This window comes from Megascapheus bottae, chromosome 18 (assembly GCF_031878675.1).
Source record: "Megascapheus bottae isolate mThoBot1 chromosome 18, mThoBot2.hap1, whole genome shotgun sequence".
NCBI classification, from domain to species: Eukaryota; Metazoa; Chordata; class Mammalia; order Rodentia; family Geomyidae; genus Megascapheus; species Megascapheus bottae.
The window spans coordinates 27057652-27077922 of NC_143526.1; the positions used below are offsets into that span (position 1 = coordinate 27057652).

Below are 20271 nucleotides of genomic sequence, written 5' to 3' on the forward strand. Positions count from 1 at the left end.
TAGAATTGCTTTGTTATTCAGAGTCTTTTATGCCTCCATATACATTTTTGATTGATTTCTATACTTTCTGTGAAGAATGATACTGGGATTTTGATGAGTATTGCACTGAATTTGATGGGTAGATTACGATTGGAAGTTTGACTATTTTCATAATATTGATTCTGCCAAACCATGAATATTGGAGGTCTCTCCATCTTCAGGTGGCATCTTCAATTTTTTTGCTCATAGTTTTCATTGTAGAGGTATTTCACTTCCTAAGTTAATTTTTGTAGTTTTCATTATAGAGGTGTTTTACTTCCTAAGTTAATTTTTAGGGGTTTTGTTTGTCTGTTTTTAAGAATATTGTGAGTGGAATTGTTTTCCTGGTTTCTTTCCCAGCCTGATCATTGTTGGTCTATAGAAAAGTTTCTGATTTTTTTAATGTATTTTTTAATATTCTGCTATATTTTTAAAGGGATTTATCAGTTCTACCAGTTTTTTTTCTTTGTGTGTGTGTGAAAATCTTACCATTTGCAAGTTGGGATAATTTTACTTCTTCCTTTCCCATTTTGGGGGCGGGGCACTGGGGCTTGAATTGCTTGAACAGCTGGCACTTTACCACTTGAGTCACACCTCTAGTTACTTTTTAGTCTTTGGTTAATTGAAGATAAGAGTCTTACTGATTTGTCTACCTTAATGATTTTGAACTACAGTCCTCACATCTCAGCCTCTTGAATAGCTAGGATTGTAAGTGTGAATCACAGATACTTGTCCTTTCTTCCCTATTTGAATCCCTTTTATTTCTTTCTCCTACCTTATTGCTCTGGCTAGGAATTCCAATGTCACAGTGAATAAGAGTGAGGAAAGGGGCCAGGAGTTTGGCCTAGTGGTAGCTTGCCTAGCATGCACAAAGACCTGGGTTCGATTCCTCGGTACCACAACAACAACAAAAAAAAGCTGGAAATGGTGCTGAGGCTCAAGTGGTAGAGCTCTAGCCTTGAGAAAGCCCAAGGACAGTGCTCAGGCCTGAGCTCAAGGCCCAGGACTGGCAAAAAAAAAAAAGAGTGAGGAAAGTGAGTTGGGTGCCAGTGGCTCATGTCTGTAATCCTAGCTACTCAAAAGTCTGAGATCAGAAGATTGAAGTTTGAGGCCAGCTGGGGCAAGAAAGCCCATGACAGTCTTATTAACTAACAAAAAGAAAAAGAAACAAATCTGGAAGTGAAGCTGTTGCTCAAGTGGTAGAGTGCTAGCCTTGAGCACAAAAGCTCAGGGACAGGGCCCAGGTCCTGAGTTCAAGACCTAGGATTAACACATACACACACACACACACACACACACACACACACACACACACACACACACACACCACACACTCACATGCAAATGAAAATGGGAGAAAGCAAGGAAAAGGGTAACTTTGTCCAAAAAAAGTGTTATGTTTTATAATTATTTTATTGTTATAATAAAGGTGATGTAGAAAGGGATTACAATTACATGTCAGGTAGAGTACATTTCTTTCTTTTTTTATTTTTATTTTTTTGTGCCAGTCCTGGGCCTGAGCTCAGGGCTGAGCACTGTCCTTGGACTTTCTAAAGGCTAGAGCTCTATCACTTGAGCTTCAATACCACTTCCAGCTTTTTTTTTTTTCCTATGTGTGGTACCAAGGAATCGAACCTGGGTCTTCATGCATGCTAGGCAAGCATAGAGCACATTTCTTTATGGACAATGTACTTTTTTTTTGCCACTCCTAGGGCTTAAACTCAGGGGCTGGGCACTGTCCTTGGACACTTTTTGCTCAAGGCTAGCGTCCTGCCATTTGAGCCATTTGAGCCACAGTGCCACTTTTGGCTTTTTCTATGTATGTGGTACTGAAGAATTGAAGCCAGCCAGGGCTTTGTGCATGCTAGGCAAGCATTCTACCACTAGGCCAAACTCCCGGCCACTCAAAATGTACTTTTTACCTTACTTTTGTAACTATAATCCCTCTGCACATGCCTTTATAATAGCAAGAGAAATATCTGAAAAAGAATGAGGAAAGATGAGACACTCTTGTCTCATCACTTCTTTGTGAAAAAATGATTTGTTTTTTTCTCTATTTATGTGATAGCCTTTTTTTTTTTTATTTGTTTTTTGTTTTAGCAGTCCTGGGGCTTGAACTCAGGGCCTGGAGGCTGTCCCTGAGCCTCTGTGCTCAAGGCTAGCACTCTATCACTTAAGCTACAGTGTCACTTCCAGCCTTTTCTGAGTTTATTAGAGATAAGAGTCTCACACAGACTTTCCTATCTGAGCTGGCTTTGAATCATGATCCTCAGATCTCAGCCTCCTGAGTAGCTAGGATTACAGATGTGAGCCACAGAACCCAACTATCCTGTTTCCTATATCTCCTTTGCTGCCTCCTCTTTTTCATATCTATTTGGTAAACTGGGATGGGGATGGGGATGGGGCTGGAGCCACAGAAGTGACTTTAAAGGAAATCAAGCAGCCTTGGTACCTGTTCAGACTGTTACCAGAGAATCAATACAGCTCTTCTTTTCTTTGCAAGTCCTGGGCTTAAATTCAGGGCCTGGGCAGTGTTCTTGAGCTTTCTCAAGGCTAGCACTCTACCACTTGAGCCACAGCATCACTTCCGACATTTTTTGTGTATGTTGTACTGAGGAATCCAGGTCTTTGTGTCTGCTAGGCAAGCACTCTACCGCTAGGCCACACTCTTTTGATTCACATAAAAGAGATGAAAGAATTACAGCATGAATCAAGAATCATTCTATACATGTGTTACTCATAACCACCTGGAACAATACAATTTTTTTTTAGCTGGTGATGGGGCTTGAACTCAGGGTCTGGGCATGGACCCTGAGCTTTTTCACTCAAGGCTGTACTGCTTTGAGCCATGGTGTCACTTCCAGTTTATTGGTGGGTAGTTGGAGATAAGAGTCTCACAAACTTTCTTACCCAAGCTGGCTTTGAACCAAAATTCTCAGATCTCAACCTCCTGAGTAGCTAAGATAACATCCATGAGCCACCAGTGCCAAGCAGATTTTAAAAATTATTAACACACTACTTGTACAAGGAAAGGTTTCACTGTGACATTTTCACATATGTACAAATGGATTCCAGTCAATCTTGCCCCTCACTACTTTCCCTTCTTAAAACAATTTCAACAGGCTTCATTTGTTCTATTTTCATACATGCAAATAAACTACTTCTACCATATGCATCCTCACCCCCCTCCTTTGTTACCCCAACTCTTCCAGTAGAGCTTGTTTTAGTTGACTGTCATTCCTTTTTATAGTGTATATTATATATTTTTTGTGTACATTGAGTGCACTAAGATTTCATTATGGTATTTCAGACATGAATATATTGTCCTTTTCTCAGAATGACTTTCTATTTTTTTCTTTCCCTAACCCTAACTTCCCACATCCCTATTGATCAACAGCTTTCATTGTTTCTTTATGCCGTGTGTGTGTGTGTGTGTGTGTGTGTGTGTGTGTGTGTGTCAGTGTGCTGGTATAGAGGCCTGAACTCAGGACCTCGTGCTCTCATTCAGATTTTTTTCTGCTCATAGTTGGTGCTCTACAAGTTCAGCCATGGCCTCCGGTTCCAAGACACTTGATGGCTTCACACATAGTTGCATAGTTCTCCCTCTTAGGTTTTTCCTCTCTCTTTCCCTTCTTCCTCCTAAATATTCCCACAGTTAGAACCGTGTGAACCATAGTTGTTTTTAACTTAACAAAGACCCAGGTTCATGACCCTTCCTGGAGGGGGTCATTTATCATGACACTGCTCTCTACCTTTGACGTTAGCCCTGTAGGCTAAACTTGGGCTAGGGACTCCTCCCTGAAGGTCTCAAGAAGTACTCTCCTCCCCTGACAAAGGCTATAACATTATTATTTTCAACCTAGGGACCACTTTCAATCTATTCCAAGTGAATTCCTTTCCAGATAAACTTTCCTATCTCTCTACATTTGGTAGCTTGCTAGAACTCTCTGCTTGAAGGACACAAAAGTTAAGATAGATGTACCAACTTTTCTGATAACAAAAGCAGCCTACCCTAGCCCCATCAGACCAGAACTTGATTTTCATTTGGGACTATGTGTAGGATGACATAATGATGCGTAGCGCTCCAGAGCAAAGTTAAACTTGAGAAGGATCCAAGCTTCATGGGGCCTTCTTATCAGTTCACCTCAGGCTGCCTCCCTAAGAATCAAAGTGTTTGATTATAGCATATAAGGCAGACAAATGGAGAGCAAAAGAGGGAGATAGAGAAGGCTGGCAGCACGTAAGCACTGAACCAAGGACTCTGCTAGGATAGGCCCTTGGCTCCTTTCTGTTACCTATCCAGTTGTGGCCTTCCCACCTGGAAGAGGGGCACAGCCTGCAGTACTGCCTGCAAGCCTCAGGCCTGAACTTCCAGTGTCACAACTTTGGGACTGCTCTTCTTTTTTCTTTCTTTGTGTGCCTCAGGCCTGCACTTCTAGTGTTACGACTTTGAAACTGCTCCTTTTTTTTTTTTTTTTTTTTTTTTTGCCAGTCCTGGGGTTTGAACTCAGGGCCTGGGCACCATACTGTCCCTGTACTGTCTTTGGGCTTTCTCAAAGTTAGCACTATACCACTTGAGCCACAGCACTACCGGCTTTTTTCTGTGCGTGTGGTACTGAGGAATCAAACCCAGGTCTTTGTGTATGCTAGGCAAACACTCTACCACTAGGTCAAACTCCCGGTTCCTTTTATTTTATCTTATTTTTACTGTCTTTCTTATGTGCTTTGTTAGTGCAGCAGGTAATTGGTCTCATAAATGTCCCTCTCTCTTGTGCCCTGGATTTGGGCAGAGGTGTGTAGGTTCATGCCAGTGAGAGACCTGGTTCTGGGTGGATTTGGTTTGGTGTCCTCCTTCTGCAGGCGCTTTCTTTCCATCAGGAGTAGAGTGGAGCAGATGCTTTGTCAGGACTTGTGCCCATGAGATGCCTTGTCAGTTGTGTGCCTTAATGCCAGAATCGCCTCCTCCCATCTTGTGAACTTAGGTGGCCAGCATGGTGATGGCATGCTGATACTAATTCAAATTGTTTGTATAGATAGTGCACCCCCTAAAATAACCGGGGGTGGGGGTGGGGAAGGGGAGAGAGCCATCTGTGGGCATTGCTTCTTGAGGGAATGGCAGTAAAGACAAAGCACAGTCCAAAGGCACTTAGTGGGTAGATGTGTTTTCTTCCCCTTGGGTAGTTGACCACCAGGCATGGGGGGGCTCAATGGGGGGTAGAGGGAGGCGGGAGGAGGCTGGGAAGGGTCTTGCCTTCTGGAATCCCCAAATAGAGACTAGGACTAAGGGGAGAAAGGGGTAGGAGGCCTGGAGAGGAAGGAAGGCGGCGTGGGGTGCACATCCAGTCTCAGCCTTTCTATCTCCAGCTCTGGCCTTCTGGGTATCGCTGCTGGCGGCTCTTTGGGTTATGTAACCCCAGAACGTGGCAGCTGAGCAATGGAAGGAGTAGGGGAGGGGAGGAAAGGAGAGAGGAGAGGCGGGGCGAGGGTGGTGGGAGTGGTGGTGATGAGAAGCGCAGCCTCTGGATGGGCCCCTTGGGCTGTCTTTCAGGATTCCTGGAGAACCATCCCTTCCTCTTCCCACCGGGCGTCCTGTCTCCCGCCTCAGTTTCCCCATTCTTTCTCCCACCGCCCTAACAGGGGACCTGTATGTAGCTTCCGGATGGATTCTTTCTTCTTCATCCTCTATTTCTATGGTTTTAGTTTCCTCCCCAAACTTCGCTTTTCTACCTCGGCCAAGTGAATTAGCCGCCGCTGGGAGCCTCAGTTTACCAGTTGGTAAAATGACCACCACATGCACAGCGCGTAGCATCCATCGTGCGTGGTACCAAATAGGTAACCGCGGCGCCCGGCAGCACCGAGTGGAAGGTTGGCTTTGCAAAGTTAGGCTCCTTACCCCGGGACGGTGGGAGAGGGAGGAGCGGGGTCGGTGGGGCGGGAGGCCTCGGGCGGCGCGGCCCCTGGGTGCCCCGCCCTCTCCGCAGCCCCTCGGGCTCCCCCGGTCCGGCCCCGCGCCTGGACCCTCCCGGCTCTCTCCTCGGAGGTCGCCGTCCGGCCAGCGGGCGGTGGGCGGGCCGGAGGCTGCGGAGGGGCGTGGGGTGTGGGTGGGGGCCGGCAGGAAGGGGCGGGGGGCTCCCGAGCGACCGGCAGGAAGAAGCAAACCCGCTGATCGCGGCGGGCCGCGGGCGCCCGTACCTCCGCGCTAGCCATGTGGGGCGTCCTGTTCGCCTTGGCCGTCTTCGCGCCCGCGGGGCGCCTGGGTCTGGGGGCGCCCAGCGCCTCCATGCTGAGTCTGACGCCGCCTACCACCACCGCAGCCACGGGCTCGACCCTGGCCCCAACTCAACCTCTCTGGAAGGTGAAAGCGAAGGCGAATGGTGAGCCTCGGGATCCAGAGATCCAGACCACACACACGCGCGCGCGCGCACACACACACACAAACACACACACACACACACACACACACACACACACACACACACACACACACCAGGGACTGCTGATTCAGCAACCCCATTCCGGCCAGACGTAGTCAGCAGTCTTGGGGACTCCTCAGACGTTAGTTGTGGTACTGGTTCCAACCTCCCAGCCTTCCCCCTTTACAGATGGAGAAACTGAGGCTTGGTGGAGGGGAGAAAGAGGAGCAAAGGCACTGGATTAAAACGGTTGCAGAGTAAGCTGTGTGTAGGAGAAAAGTTTAGGGCAGGGTCCTGAGGGAAAGAACAAAAGAAGGAGAAGCCCTTTGTGGGGGTTGTGCGGAACCAGCAGTATTGTCCCCAGACTGGGAGAGACAGGCTGCCTGACCTCCCCTGAACTTCTCCCTGAGAGAGGCCCAGCGCCCAGGCTGGAAAAGCCCTCCACAGAACGTAGACTTCTCAGTGGAGAAGGGCAGTGGAGCTAGCCCAGGGGCTTTAGGACAGGGCTTCTAGTCTTGAGCCACAGAAGGCTCAGAGTGACTGGTGAAGGATTGGGGTGCACAGGAGAGGGAAGGAATATGAAGCGCCTATAGGGAAAAAAAACAAACTCAACTCTTTGGAATGTTCAATTTCTAGTAGTTGGATGTAGCTCTCCATCGGGTCAGTGGGCCAGAGACAAGGCTGGCCAGGTGGAATGTCAGAAAAATGTCCCAAAGAAGTAGCTTAGAACAGGGTCAGGCTGCAGGCCATTTGAATGCCAGGCTAAGTCCTTTGGGTACTTACACATAGGCTTGCCACAGGCTTGTATTCCTTCCTGGGCTAGCAGATCATTCCCTCAGGAATGGTTTCATACCATTCTTGCATCCCCGATGCATTCTGGGCTCTTTTGGACCCTAGGGACCTCAGTACAGCGTGTCTTAGTTCCAGTCATTAGGAAAAAAGTCATTGTGAGGAAGCGAAAGAAGGTAATTCGTCTCAGCCACTCCATAACTGAAAGACCTGCGGTGACTACCAGCCGATCAAGGACCTTGGAACGCCCTCAGACACAAGAACCAGGTACTGTCTCTCCAGGGGCCCTGCTTGGGCAATTACCAGCCTAGCTCCTGGCCTTATGCCAGGAGTGTAAACCTAGCTTCCTACCTGTTCTGATTATCTTTCCTCTGGTCCAGTCTCATGGCTCTCTTCCCATTCCTAGATTGCCCTCCATTGGGCCTGGAGTCTCTGAAGGTTTCAGATAGCCAGTTTGAAGCATCTAGCAGCCAATCTTATGGTCTTGGACCACATCGAGGGCGGCTCAACATCCAGGTCAGCAACCCGGGCGGCTCAGGGCCCACTCTTCATCCTGGCCCACCCTACTCAACCTACCTGGGTCTGACTACTATATCCTGTGCCCACAGTCAGGCCTGGAAGATGGTGATCTATACGATGGAGCCTGGTGTGCTGAAGAACAGGATGTTGAGCCCTGGTTTCAGGTGGATGCTAAGAAACCTGTCCGCTTTTCAGGCGTTATCACACAGGGCAGGAACTCTATCTGGAGGTGAGGCAGGATACCGCCCTAGCTGAGAAGTCATGGTGGATACAGGAGGACTGTGGTGGGACTCCTGAGGAGTCCTGAGTTTATTTCTTTTTCTACCTGTCTTGGGGCTTGAACTCTGGGCCTGGGTGCTATCCCTGAGCTTCTTCTGCTTCTTCTTTTTGGCTCCAAGCTATCGCTCTACCACTTGAGCCACAGAGCCACTTCTGGCTTTTTCTGAGTAGTTTCTTGGAGATAAGAGTCTTAAAGACTTCTTGTCCCAGCTGACTTTGAACCAAATCCTCAGATCTCAGACTCCTGAGTAGCTAGAATTACAGGTGTGAGCCACTGGTGCCTTCTTTTTCCTTTCAGATATGACTGGGTCACATCATACAAGGTCCAGTTCAGCAATGACAGCCGGAGCTGGTGGGGGAGCAGGAATCTCAGCACTGGGATGGATGCGGTAAGTGGTCCCATAGTAGCTGAGTCCCTCTGTGGTCCCTAGACCATTGCACAGTACTTGGCTAGGTTAAGGCCTCTCTGAGGACAAAAAATAAATGTCCGTTTAGGCGTATCAGGGGAGAGAGAGGGGCGGGGGGAGAGACCTAGTAGGCCCCATTGTGTGTGCACATACTTACTTACACATGCTGGTACCAGGGCTTGAACTAGGGGCCTCAATCTCTCATTTGCTTTTTGTGCTCAAGGCTTGTGCCCCACCAACCTTGAGCAACACTTCCACTTCTGGCTTTTTACTGGTAAACTGGAGATAAGAGTCTTGTAGACTTTTCTGCCCTGTCTCCTTAGTAGCTAGTATTACAGGTATAAGCCATCAGTACCTGGCTGAGTGCGAAGTTTTTTTTCCTTTCAGTGCTAGAGAGTGAACTCAGGAAAGTACTCTGCCATTATACCATGTCTCCAGCCCAGGATGTTTCAGGAGATGCCCTATCACCGCTCTGGGTGTAACGGTGCCTTGTGCTGAAGTTTCCTCCTTCTGGCTCCTGGGCCTCTGGCTTGCATCACTTCTTGCTTGCTCATAGCGTTGACTTCTCCATGTTACAGATCTCTTTGACACTTGGCTACAGAATGAAGCCCTGGCAGCATCAGGATGGAGCCATTGTGAACTGCAAGGCCATGTTGGCCTAGCCAGTTGTGACCAAGCCAGAAAACAGCTGTCTGGGGCCGAAGTCAGGGTAGGGGGAGCCGGGTCCTGGTTTAAAATGGTGTAGATCTCCAGTATAGATCTGAGCCCAGCACAGAGGGTTAGGAAGTCAGCTTGGGAGCCTAAGTTTCTTCCCTGGATCTTGGGGTTTGAGCACCCCTAAAAAGGATCTCAATGTCTTCAGGTATTTCCTGCCAATTCCGACCCTGAAACCCCTGTGCTGAACCTCCTACCAGAGCCTCAGGTGGCTCGCTTCATCCGCCTGCTGCCCCAGACCTGGCTTCAGGGAGGTGCATCTTGCCTCCGGGCAGAGATCCTGGCCTGCCCAGTCCGAGGTGGGCATCTGGGAAAGGCTGGATGGGCAGGGCCTGGGCGCAGGATGCATCCTCCACTGTGAGCTTGCCCTGTATCACGAACTTCGTCTTTTACCAGATCCTAATGACTTATATCCTGAGGCCTATGCACCGGGCTCCTCTGATCCCCTGGACTTTCGGCATCATAACTATAAGGACATGCGGAAGGTCAGATATAAGCAGGCTCTTATCCCCTATCTACCAGAGCAAAGCCTGCATGGCCCCTGCCATCCACCCCATTCCCCACCCTCTCCCATTTCTCTCCACTGATCGCTAAGCTCCGCTGTCATTCATTACCCTTGTCCTAGCACTTGCCCTGTTCTGGCCTATTCTGCTGCTCCACTTGTGAGCCATGCTAGGATGCTGTCTTCTGTGTGGCCCACCACAGACTTGTAAGTCCTTTCACAGTCAAGTGTGTTCTGACTCCTGGACGTAATCATCTCGTGCTCCCTTCCGCCCCCTGCAGCTCATGCAGCAGGTAAATGAACAGTGCCCCAACATCACCCGCATCTACAACATTGGGAAGAGCTACCAGGGCCTGAAGTTGTATGTGATGGAAATGTCAGACAAGCCTGGAGAACATGAACTGGGTACTGGCAGGTGCTGTGGGGGAGAGGTGGGCAGAGGGCAAAGCGAGGTGTGTGAAGCAGCGGTGAGCCCTCTGTGTCCCCAGGGGAGCCTGAAGTGCGCTATGTGGCTGGCATGCATGGGAATGAGGCCCTCGGGAGGGAGCTGCTTCTGCTTCTGATGCAGTTCTTATGCCATGAGTACCTGAGAGGGGACCCACGAGTGACCCGGCTGCTCACTGAGACACGCATTCATCTGCTGCCCTCCATGAACCCCGATGGTTACGAGATCGCCTATCGCAAGGTAGGCCACCCGGCACGGGGGTGACCCTGCCCCTTCTGCACTGGTGCTCAGAGTCTGCTTGGCTTGAACACACGGTTTCTCTTGGCAGGGTTCTGAGCTGGCAGGCTGGGCAGAAGGTCGCTGGACGCACCAGGGCATTGACCTGAATCACAATTTTGCTGACCTCAACACCCCACTGTGGGACGCTGAGGATGACGGGCTGGTGCCCCACACAGTGCCCAACCATCACCTGCCACTGCCTGCATACTACACCCTGCCCAACGCCACTGTGGGTATTCTGGGGTGCGGTGAGGGAGAACCACCCAGGGACCTCTCGTTGCTCTGTCCGACTTCTCCTGACCAATCCCCGTCCAGGTGGCTCCTGAAACGCGGGCAGTGATCCAGTGGATGAAGCGGATTCCCTTCGTGCTGAGTGCCAATCTCCATGGGGGTGAATTGGTGGTGTCCTACCCATTCGACATGACGCGGACCCCCTGGGCTGCCCGCGAACTGACTCCCACAGCCGACGACGCTGTCTTTCGTTGGCTTAGCACGGTCTACGCTGGTAGTAATCGGGCCATGCAGGACCCAGATCGCCGGCCTTGTCACAACCAGGACTTCTCCTTACACGGCAACATCATCAATGGGGCTGACTGGCACACAGTTCCTGGGAGTATGTGGAGGATCCTGGGCTGGGAGGGGTGGATTAGCCCCATCCTCACCTCATGGCAGACCCAGGTTATGTACAACACCTAGAAGTACCACTCAGGGGACAGCACCAGGAGGGGTGGAACTCCCACTCTGCCCTCCTTAGGCTCTGACATCTGTGAATTCCTCCAGGCATGAATGACTTCAGCTACCTCCACACCAACTGCTTTGAGATCACTGTGGAGCTGTCCTGTGACAAGTTCCCTCATGAGAACGAGCTGTCCCAGGAGTGGGAGAATAACAAAGATGCCCTCCTTAATTACCTGGAGCAGGTCAGCGGAATCCCCAGCCTGCCTGACTCACTCCTAGCCAGCCTGCTCTCCACTTAAGACTGCTACTGCCACCTGGGTTTCTTCTAAGGTCCAACCTACATAAGGTTCCCACGATACCACGGGCCACTTAGCATCCGGTTGTCTTGGATGAGTCTAGACAGGAAGTACAATTTATTAGCCGGGTGGTGTAGATGCCAATGTGAGTCAGTGGTACCAGAGAGAGCAGTCTGAGAGGTGGTCTCAGGGGCTCTTCTCAGGGAAGATATGAGGCACAAATAGAGTGGGTCACCATGCATTTGGGAAAGCCCAAAGATACTTCTTCCTCCCAATCAGAGATATTTCTAATCAGGAGATAAATTAAGCAAAAATGTGTCTCTTGGGCATCTAGTAGCTCTACTATTCTTATCAGGTTCACAAGAAAGCTAGAACATTAGTCACACTCATGCAGAACAAAAGGTTCTTCTGGTTTGCTTCCTCCCCCATCCTCACCCCCCAGTACCAGAATCTTGGGTCCTTGAGCTTGCTTAGCTTGCTCATTCAGCTTGCTTGTTTGACTGGTCCTTTGAGCTGTGCTTCCAGCCCAGCTTTTCGCTGGTCAATAGGACCTCAAGTTTCATAGACTTTTCTTCTCAGGCAGGCTTTGAACTATGATCCTTCAGATTTCAGCATCCTGAGTAGCTAGGATTATAAGCATGAACCACTGTTGCCCAGCCTGCTTTTTGTTTTGTTTGATTTTGTAATGATACGGAATCTTATTGTACAGCCCAGGATGGCCTTGAACTAGAGATTATGCTGCCTCCACCTTAGGGGGTTTAATAAACTTCTCTGCTGGGTGTAGTTGTAAATGGATCGCATCTGTCATCTGCTGAGTTCCAGGTTCCCCTGGGATACACAGCAAACTCTTGTCTTAAAAGTGGTGACAAAACCCAACCTTCTTCCCACATAGGTGCGAATGGGCATCTCAGGAGTTGTAAGGGACAAGGATACAGAGGCTGGGATTGCTGATGCTGTCATTTCTGTGGAAGGGATTAACCATGATGTCACAACAGGTAAGGAGTGACTGGAGTTTGAGGCACTGAAGGAGGGGGTGGAGTCTAGGCTGAGGCAGACCTGGAGAGTCCCAGAATCATTGGATGCTAACCTTGCCTTTCACTCTCCTCAGCACGAGATGGGGATTACTGGCGGCTGCTGACCCCAGGGGATTATTCTGTGACTGCCAGTGCCGAGGGCTACCATTCAGTTACACGAGACTGCCGGGTCACCTTTGAAGAGGGCCCTGTCCACTGTAACTTCCTGCTCACCAAAACTCCCAAACAGAGATTGCGAGAGCTTCTGGCAGCAAAGGCCAAGTTGCCCCCAGACCTTCGGAGACGGCTGGAGCGTCTCAGGGGAAAGAAGGATTAATAGCTCCAGTGGGAGGAAGCCTTGGACAGGCTGGACCTGTCCAGAACTGAAGGGGAATTGTGGGGAGGGGAACAAAGTAGTAGAAGAGGTGCCCCAGCTCATTAAAGCTGCCTGGCACCTAGTGTTCTGTTGTCTGTATTTCTCAAGTCCTTACCTGGGAACAGGCCTCAGGCTGCCTGTCAGCTTCCCTTCTATTTTTTTGGTTTTTTTTGGTGGGTCGTAGGACTTGAACTCTGGGCCTGGGCACTGTCCCTGAGCTCTTCAGCTCAAGGCTGCCGCCCTACCCCTTGAGCCACAGCTCCACTTCTGGTCTTCTGGTGATTAATTGGAGATAAAAGTCTTACTGGTTTTGTAGTGCCTGGGCTGGCTTTGAATCATAATCCTCAGATCTCAGCCTCCTGAGTAGCTAGGATTATAGGCATGAGCCACTGTGCCTGGCTGTTCCTGAGCTTTTGTGCTCAAGGTTATTGCTCTATCACTTGATCTACAGTTCCATTTCTGGCTTTTTGTGGTCTCATGGACTTTTCTGTCCAGGCTAGCTTTGACTCTCAACTTTCAGCTCTCAGCCTCCTGAGTACCTAGATTACAGGTATGAACCATCTGTGTAGGCTCTGATGGGATTCATATCTAAGACATATACAGAATTCTGGTAACTCAAGAACAAGAACTCAACAACAACTCAGTTCTGATAGTATGGCTCCAGTTGTAAAGTACCTGTCTAGAAGTGTGAGGACCATAGTTCAAACCCTATCCAGTATTGCAAAAAATGTATGTATAAGTAACCCAATTACATAATGGATGAGGGGCTGTGTGCCAGTGGTTCATACTTGTAATCCTAGCTACCAAAGAGGCTGAGACCTAAGGATTGCAGTTCAAAGCCAGCTCAGTTAAGAGAAAGTCTGTGGAACTCTTACCTCCAATTAACCACCAGAAAAAAAAAAAAGTGCGGGGTGGGCAGAGTGGAGCTGTAGCTCAAATGGTGTAGAGTGCTCACCTTGAGCAAAAAAGCTCAGGGACGGTGTCCAGGCCCTGAGTTCAAACCACAAGACCAGGACTGATATACACACAAAAATGGACAAAGGTTTTGAATAGGCAGTTCTCCAAAAATGATGTAAAAATGGTCAAAAAATATATGCAAAAAGTATGACATTACAAATCATTATAGAAATACAAATCAAAACCACAAGGTGCCAATAAAATGGCTCTATCACAAAATGAGAAAATATGGTCAGATCTGGGTGCTGGTAGTTCATGCCTGTAATCCTAGCTCCTCAAAAGGCTGAAAAGTGTCCAATTAACCACAGAAAACTGGAAGTTGGATTGTAGCTCAAGTGGTAGAGCACTAGCCTTGGCAAAATTGCTCAGAGATAGCACCAAGGTTCTGAGGTCAAACCCCATGACCAACAACAAAAAAAAAAGAAATTAAAAATCAACTGATGCATGCCTGTAATCCTGGCTACTCAGAAGGTGGAGACCTAGAAGATTTTGGTTCAAAGTCAGCCCAGAGAGAAAGTTCCTGAGATTCCAGCTCGAACCATCAAAAAGCCAAGTAAGAGTGTAAGGGAAGTAACCTAGGAGTGGAGAAGGGGACGTGGTTAAAGATGACAAGGGAGTTGATTAGCCACCTGGCAACTGCTCTATCCTGGACTTCAGGGTCTCAGAACGAAGAGTGGTCCGGACTCTCATGGGGCAGGGAATATAAAGGCAAAAATCACCCATAGAAAGCAAGGCAGTTTCTCAAGCAAGCTAGTGGATTCACAGATCCTAAATCTGCTGTGCCATTAGGGATAGGGGTGAGAGGTGAGCACTTCTGCAGCTGCTGCTGGGCCTGGCCTGGGGAGTCAACAATTGTGGTCAGGCCCTAGCGGTGAGCATTCTGCCTGTGCAGCTGGAGGCCGGAGGTACATACAGTTTCAGGACAGTGATCAGGGCTGGTCTGAGTCACCTAATTTTGGGAAAAGGCTCAGGACTTAGGATAGAGGTTACTGAGGGAAAAAAATGGCTTTCTTTAAGCTACATCTACAATTGGGTTCTCACAATATCTAAAACTGGGCTATCCCATAAGGAGGTACTGAGTTCAAACCCCACTACCAGCATACACACAAAAATTAAAAAAAAAAACACCTTGAGTTTACTGTTATATTTGGATGCAAAAGTTAAAGAAAACAAAAAGAAAGAAGTAATAACACGTGTTACATTCTAAATGAACCCTAAACACCCTGTACTAAGGAAAGACTTACTATAGCCATACATTGTATGATTCCATTTTTATGAAAGTGTTCAATACAGGCAGATAGGAGATTTATGGCTGCTCGGGTCTTGTTGTATATGGGACAGTGGGGATGGAAATTAAAAGCAACAGGGTTTATTTATTTATTTATTTTGAGATGATAAAATGTTCCAAAATGGACTGTGTTGATACATATCTGCAGATACATTAACAGCAATTGAATTGAGGCATTTAAATAGACAAATTGTAAAGGTGTGACTTTTTTTTTGCCAGTCCTGGGTTTGAGCTCAGGGCCTGAGCACTGTCCTTGGACTTTCTCAAGGCTAGAGCTCTACCACTTGAGCACCAATTCCAGCTTTTTTTTCTATGTATGTGGTACCAAGGAATCAAACCCAGGTCTTTGTGCATGCTAGGCAAGCACTCTACCACTAGGCCAAACTCCTGGTCCAAAGCTGTGAATTTTATCCTACAACTATTGTAGCCCCCAACGCAGAAAAGGTAGCTAGTACAATAATTCCAGCACAAAGGACACGGGGAAATGAAGCGCCACAGAACCAAAGCTTTGTATATACCTATATCAAGGGCAGTCACAAACACTATTGATATCAACAAGCTAGTTATTAAAAGTTAGTATGCACCAGGCGTTGGTGGCTCATGCCTAGGATCCTAGCTACTCAGGAGACTGAGAGCTAACAATTGAGATTCAAAGTTAGAAATTCCATGAAACTCTTCTTTTTTGGTCAGTCATAGGGCTTGAACTCAGGGCCTGGGTGTCGTTGCTGAGCACTTTTTGCTCAAGGCTAAGTCCTCTGCCATTTTGAGCCACAGTGCCGCTTCTGATTTTCTGGAGGCTAATTAGAGATAAGATTTTCATAGACTACCTGGCTGGCTTTGAACCACAATCGGAGTTGCGTTACTCCACTCTAGCAGCCTGCAGCAATGACTTGATGGACCCCCCCATTTCACAAGAAGGGTTTATATGAGGTACCCTTTAAGTTCCAGAGCTAGTCTTGCCTCAAGGTCACATTGTCACTTAATTCTTTCCTTATTCTGTCCTGAGGCCTTCTCTCCTTTTCTCCAGAAAGTGCCTTCCATGTTCACCCCTATTTTACGCTCTTTCAGGGACTCCCACCTCCTAGAATGGGCTATGATGTATGCTGATGAATTGTGGATCTAAAGGCAATGTAGCCACACCCACACACCCACACACCCACACACCCACACACACATACACACACACTAGGCACATACAGACGCAGACACTTCCTTCTAACACTTTCTACTTCTGAGCTGCTAGGAATTCTGTCCATCATGGAAGCTTAATGATGAACTTCTCTGATTTCAAGCAGGACCCAGAGAGGGGACACCTCCGCTTCACTCAATGGCACAGAATGATTTCTGGTAGTCCCTTAATATCTGCTCCTGACCTGGTCTGATCCTGGGAACTTTCAGGACTCTACGATGGGGAACCAGCAAGGACCCCATTTGACAAACTCACCAAGTTTGGGCCGGCCCAGCAGCCATACTCCCACATTTTAGAAGCAGCCACAATTTATCTTGGCAAGGTGAACTTCTAGGCTCAGCTCCAAAGAGGGACCTGGGGAATGGCCCAGACAAACTGGCTTTTACCACAGAAGCCAAGGCTGGCTGGACTTGAGTTAAGTGCCAGCCCCAAAGTGGTAGCAACTTCCCCCATCCACCTGAAGGAGGACTCACCCCACTCTGGGTGAGTGCATGGGTGCATGAAGGAGTGGGGGTGGGGGCAGGTCAAGGGCAGAGTCACAAGGAAGGTACTCAGGGAAGAGAGCCAGAGCGGAGGGGTTTTCAGCTCCTCACTGGTTCCAAGGCAAGCCTTCAGGAACTGTGCTCATGGAGGGAGACAGGAGGACCAGAAGGCTCCTGCCACCCAAGCCAAGAACACATTAGAGCAGATTTCATTCTCAGGCTGGAAGACCAGGGAGCTGGAGAGGCTTTGAAGAACCAGGATGCTGGATGCTGGGCCCCAAAGGAACAACAAACCCACTATTAGATGGCATTTTTCTTTCCCCCTTTTAAATAGTTGGCTCCTTCTTTCCCAACAAATAAAATGGTTTAAAAGGAATGGAGAAAACCAGTCATGTTTCTGTTACTGCCCTGCTGGGAAGCCACTCCATCTTTGCAGTTAAGAAGTCTTTTCCATTCTGTGGATTCTGTGAGGAATCTGCACCCAGCACCTTCCTGCTTTCAATTTCTCTTCCAGCTCTGAACCCAGAGCCCTCTCCATGTTCCTCTGCCGTGGTTGAATCAGGGCAGAGGGTCTAGACACCTTGCTTTGAAAAGTGAATGAAGGAAAAGTTTCTGGACCAGTTATTCACAAGGGCTTTTCTAGAGAGAGAGAGAGAGGCAAGGGGGGGCGGGAATTGGCCCTAAGGCTTGGACTCAGGGCCTAGGTGCTGTCCCTGAGCTTTTTCACTCAAGGCTGATGCTCTACCACAACTCTAGCTCTCACTTTTTGGTGGCTAACTGGAGATGAGTTTCATGGACTTTCCTGTCAGGTCTGGGTTTGAGCCATGATCTTTATACTCCAGCCTTCTGAAGAGCTAGGATTATAGGAGTGAGCCCCTAGCTCACAGTGTCCTCTGGATTTTTAGTAATAAAAGGGACCCATAGCTAAGAAACTGAGATGTGAATGGCTAGTGGCTGGAAACGTGGTTTCGTGGTAAGAGTGTTTGCCTAGCATGCATGAAGCCCTAGTTCAATTCCTCTGTACCACATAAACAGAAAAAGCCAGAAGTGGTGCTGTGGTTCAAGTAGTAGAGTGCTAGCCTTGAGCACAGAGACTCAGTAATAGAGCCCAGGCCCTGAATGCAAGCCAGGAGTGGCAAAAAAAAAAAAAAAAATGGCTAAGGACAATTCGACTAAGGTAGAATGACTTAGAGTAATCTATGTTTGTGCTTGTCTTTTTTCCTCACTTGCTCCTAGGAGGTAGCTAACCAGAAAAAAACTGAAAGTGGTACCTGGGAGCCAAAGGCTGCCCTGCCCACACCAGGTATGGTCTCTCCCGTGTGGGCTCAAGAGCAAGCATGGGTGGGGACTATTGTTCAGTGCATCTGTGGGGCCCTTTCAAAAGCCCACAGTAATGAGTTCATTTCTGCCTTATTTCCCCAAATCAAGCAAGACACCAGGTGCACAGGAAAAGGCCTGACCACATGCTTGTCTGCAGGTAGGTTATTCCCCTCTGGGCTTGGCCAAGGACACTGCCCGTGGCCCCAGGAGACCACAGCCCCTCACCCCAGCTGGAGCGTTCCACTCTGGGCCTAAGCCAAGGATTCTACCCTGGGCCCCCCAAGAGGTGTCCATTTTTGTTTTTAATTTTCTGCTTCTTTGTTAATCCCTATATATAAGTTCACTCCCAAATCCAGTCCCTCCAGCAACCTCCAAAACCATGGGAAGGTCTATGCAATAAACAGTTCTCACCCGTTGATCGAGTTTGGCCTATTCCTTTTTTGTTCTCCTTCATATTCCTAACACAAGGCACAAGAACACACTGCCCAGCAGTAGGGGGTCAGAGGGGTTCCATGAAAACTTCAGAACCACTGAGAAAATAAGACCCACACCAAGGAATCAGGCAAGAGAAGCCAGATGGCCACCTGAATCTGGTTTATTGTTCCAGTTTCTCCAAACTTAGCAGAGCGGTGGATGAAGCCACTTGGGGGTGGGGGGACAGCCAGACCGTTCCGTGGGGCCAGCCAGTCAATGCATGTGGGGAATCCTAGTTCATCCACTGGAGTGAGACCCAAAATTCAGGAGACCTGAAACCCCCTCTACACATCCTCCATACCAAGCCCCCAGGAGAGGCAGGATGCGGCAAGCATTGGTGTGCAGGTCTCAGAGGAGGTAGAGGCAGCACAGCCGTAGGGTCCGATGGCTGTGGAAAGCTCCATGGGAGCCTTGGTAGGCCTCCTGAGGCTGCTGGGCCCCGCTCTGTTCACTGGAGAGAAGTTGGGGTGCTGGGCCAGTTGCGATGGGTCAGATACAAATAGGACCTTTGTAGGTTACCTCTCCCTGAGCTGTGCTATTTCCCATGGTCCCCAACCTCTGCTTTCCTCCCTGACACCCCTGGTCTGTAGAAACCATCTCTTCCAGAGGAACTGACCCAGTGAGTGAGGTGCAGCACCCCAGCACCTCCCCGGATAATCTCCTGCTAGGAGCATTAGCACAGTGTTGGGGTTTCCAACCTGCCCCAAGAAAGGGAGGTGAGAGACACCTGCGGGCTGAGGAGGGCTTGAGCACGGGGCGGGGGCAGGAGGGAGGCCTTCCCTGTTCAGCTCAGGGATTGAGGTCTGCCCACAGTCCTGTATCTCCTTGTGCTGCTATCCAGGGCATGAGTGCAAATCCCAGAGGGACCTCCAGTCCAGGCTCAGTGGGGACAATGCCTGTGGACCTGATGGGGAAAAGGAGGAGATGGACTTGGAGGAAGCCACTGCCCGCATCCTGACCAGCTCAAGACACTGGGGTGGGTATGTGCCCTGGCTGGCACATAGTATATACTGGGCCCTGGAGAGGGAGGCCTGGACTCAGCTCCCCATCTCTCCTAAGGCCTTTGAGACAGAAAACCGATCCCAGAGTCAGCAGAACAGGCAAGAGCCCGCCAGATACCTACCATTATTAGGAGTATGCCAGACTCTGGAGGCCCCGGGCTGCAGAGTGGAACTTGTCAGAATCCTCAAAAGACTGGTCTGCGGTCACCAAGGAGAAAGGGGACTTGAGCCCTGGGCAGCCTGATGACCCTGCCTGCCTGGCCCTCACTGGGCTAGAAACAGTTGGCAGAGCATACAGCACTTCCTACAGGCTGTCCGCCTTGATCTGGGGCCAACACAGCAGATGCTAAGTGAGAGGTACCCCGCAGGCCTCAGGAGGTGTAGCCCACATCTTTTTTCTTTTTTTCCCTGCTGGTCCTGGGGCTTGAACTCAAAGCCTGGTCACCGTCCCTGAGCTTCTTTTGCTCAAGGCCATCCCTCTACCATAGCACCACTTTTGGCATTTTCTGAGTAGTTTAGTGGAGCTAAGAGGCTCATGGCCTTTCCCGGCTAGGGTTAGCTGAGTAGCTAGGATGAAAGGTGTAAGCCATTGGCATCTGGCTCAACCTACATTTCTGTTCCTTCCCCTCTGTGCCTTGGACACCAGGCTTATCTCTTTCTGAACACTTGGGTCAAGGTACAGAAGCAAATGAGTAAGGACCAAGTCAGTAAGGAAAGAGGCCAGCCTCAGAGCACTGACACATGCACACAGCAGTAGCATTGTCTGCTGTCTACATGAGAGCCAAATGTATCCCTTCCCCACTTCCCCAACCTGCCTACCCTACTTGAGCTT

General features: G+C 49.1%; 2 protein-coding genes across 2 annotated transcripts in view; one reads left to right on the forward strand and one right to left on the reverse strand.

The window, feature by feature from the left end:
• Positions 1-6166: 6166 nt before the first annotated feature.
• On the forward strand, positions 6167-12795 carry Cpxm1 (carboxypeptidase X, M14 family member 1). Its single transcript, XM_090352085.1, has 14 exons — positions 6167-6392; positions 7329-7487; positions 7627-7736; positions 7829-7968; positions 8317-8407; positions 9288-9438; positions 9536-9624; positions 9923-10046; positions 10130-10326; positions 10415-10594; positions 10681-10978; positions 11146-11285; positions 12232-12334; positions 12448-12795. Exons 1-14 carry the CDS (start codon positions 6224-6226, stop codon positions 12687-12689), a joined length of 2193 nt encoding a protein of 730 aa, XP_090208211.1. The 5' UTR covers positions 6167-6223; the 3' UTR covers positions 12690-12795.
• A 5770-nt stretch (positions 12796-18565) lies between these two features.
• Ebf4 (EBF transcription factor 4) overlaps positions 18566-20271 on the reverse strand; it is a 43512-nt gene continuing 41806 nt past the window's right edge. Inside the window, exons 16-17 of the mRNA XM_090352801.1 lie at positions 19562-19637; positions 18566-19342 (exon numbers count right to left, since the gene is read on the reverse strand). Of these exons, the coding sequence (XP_090208927.1) occupies positions 19567-19637 (71 nt within the window). The 3' untranslated portion in view covers positions 18566-19342; positions 19562-19566. The remainder of the gene's footprint in view (positions 19343-19561; positions 19638-20271) is intronic.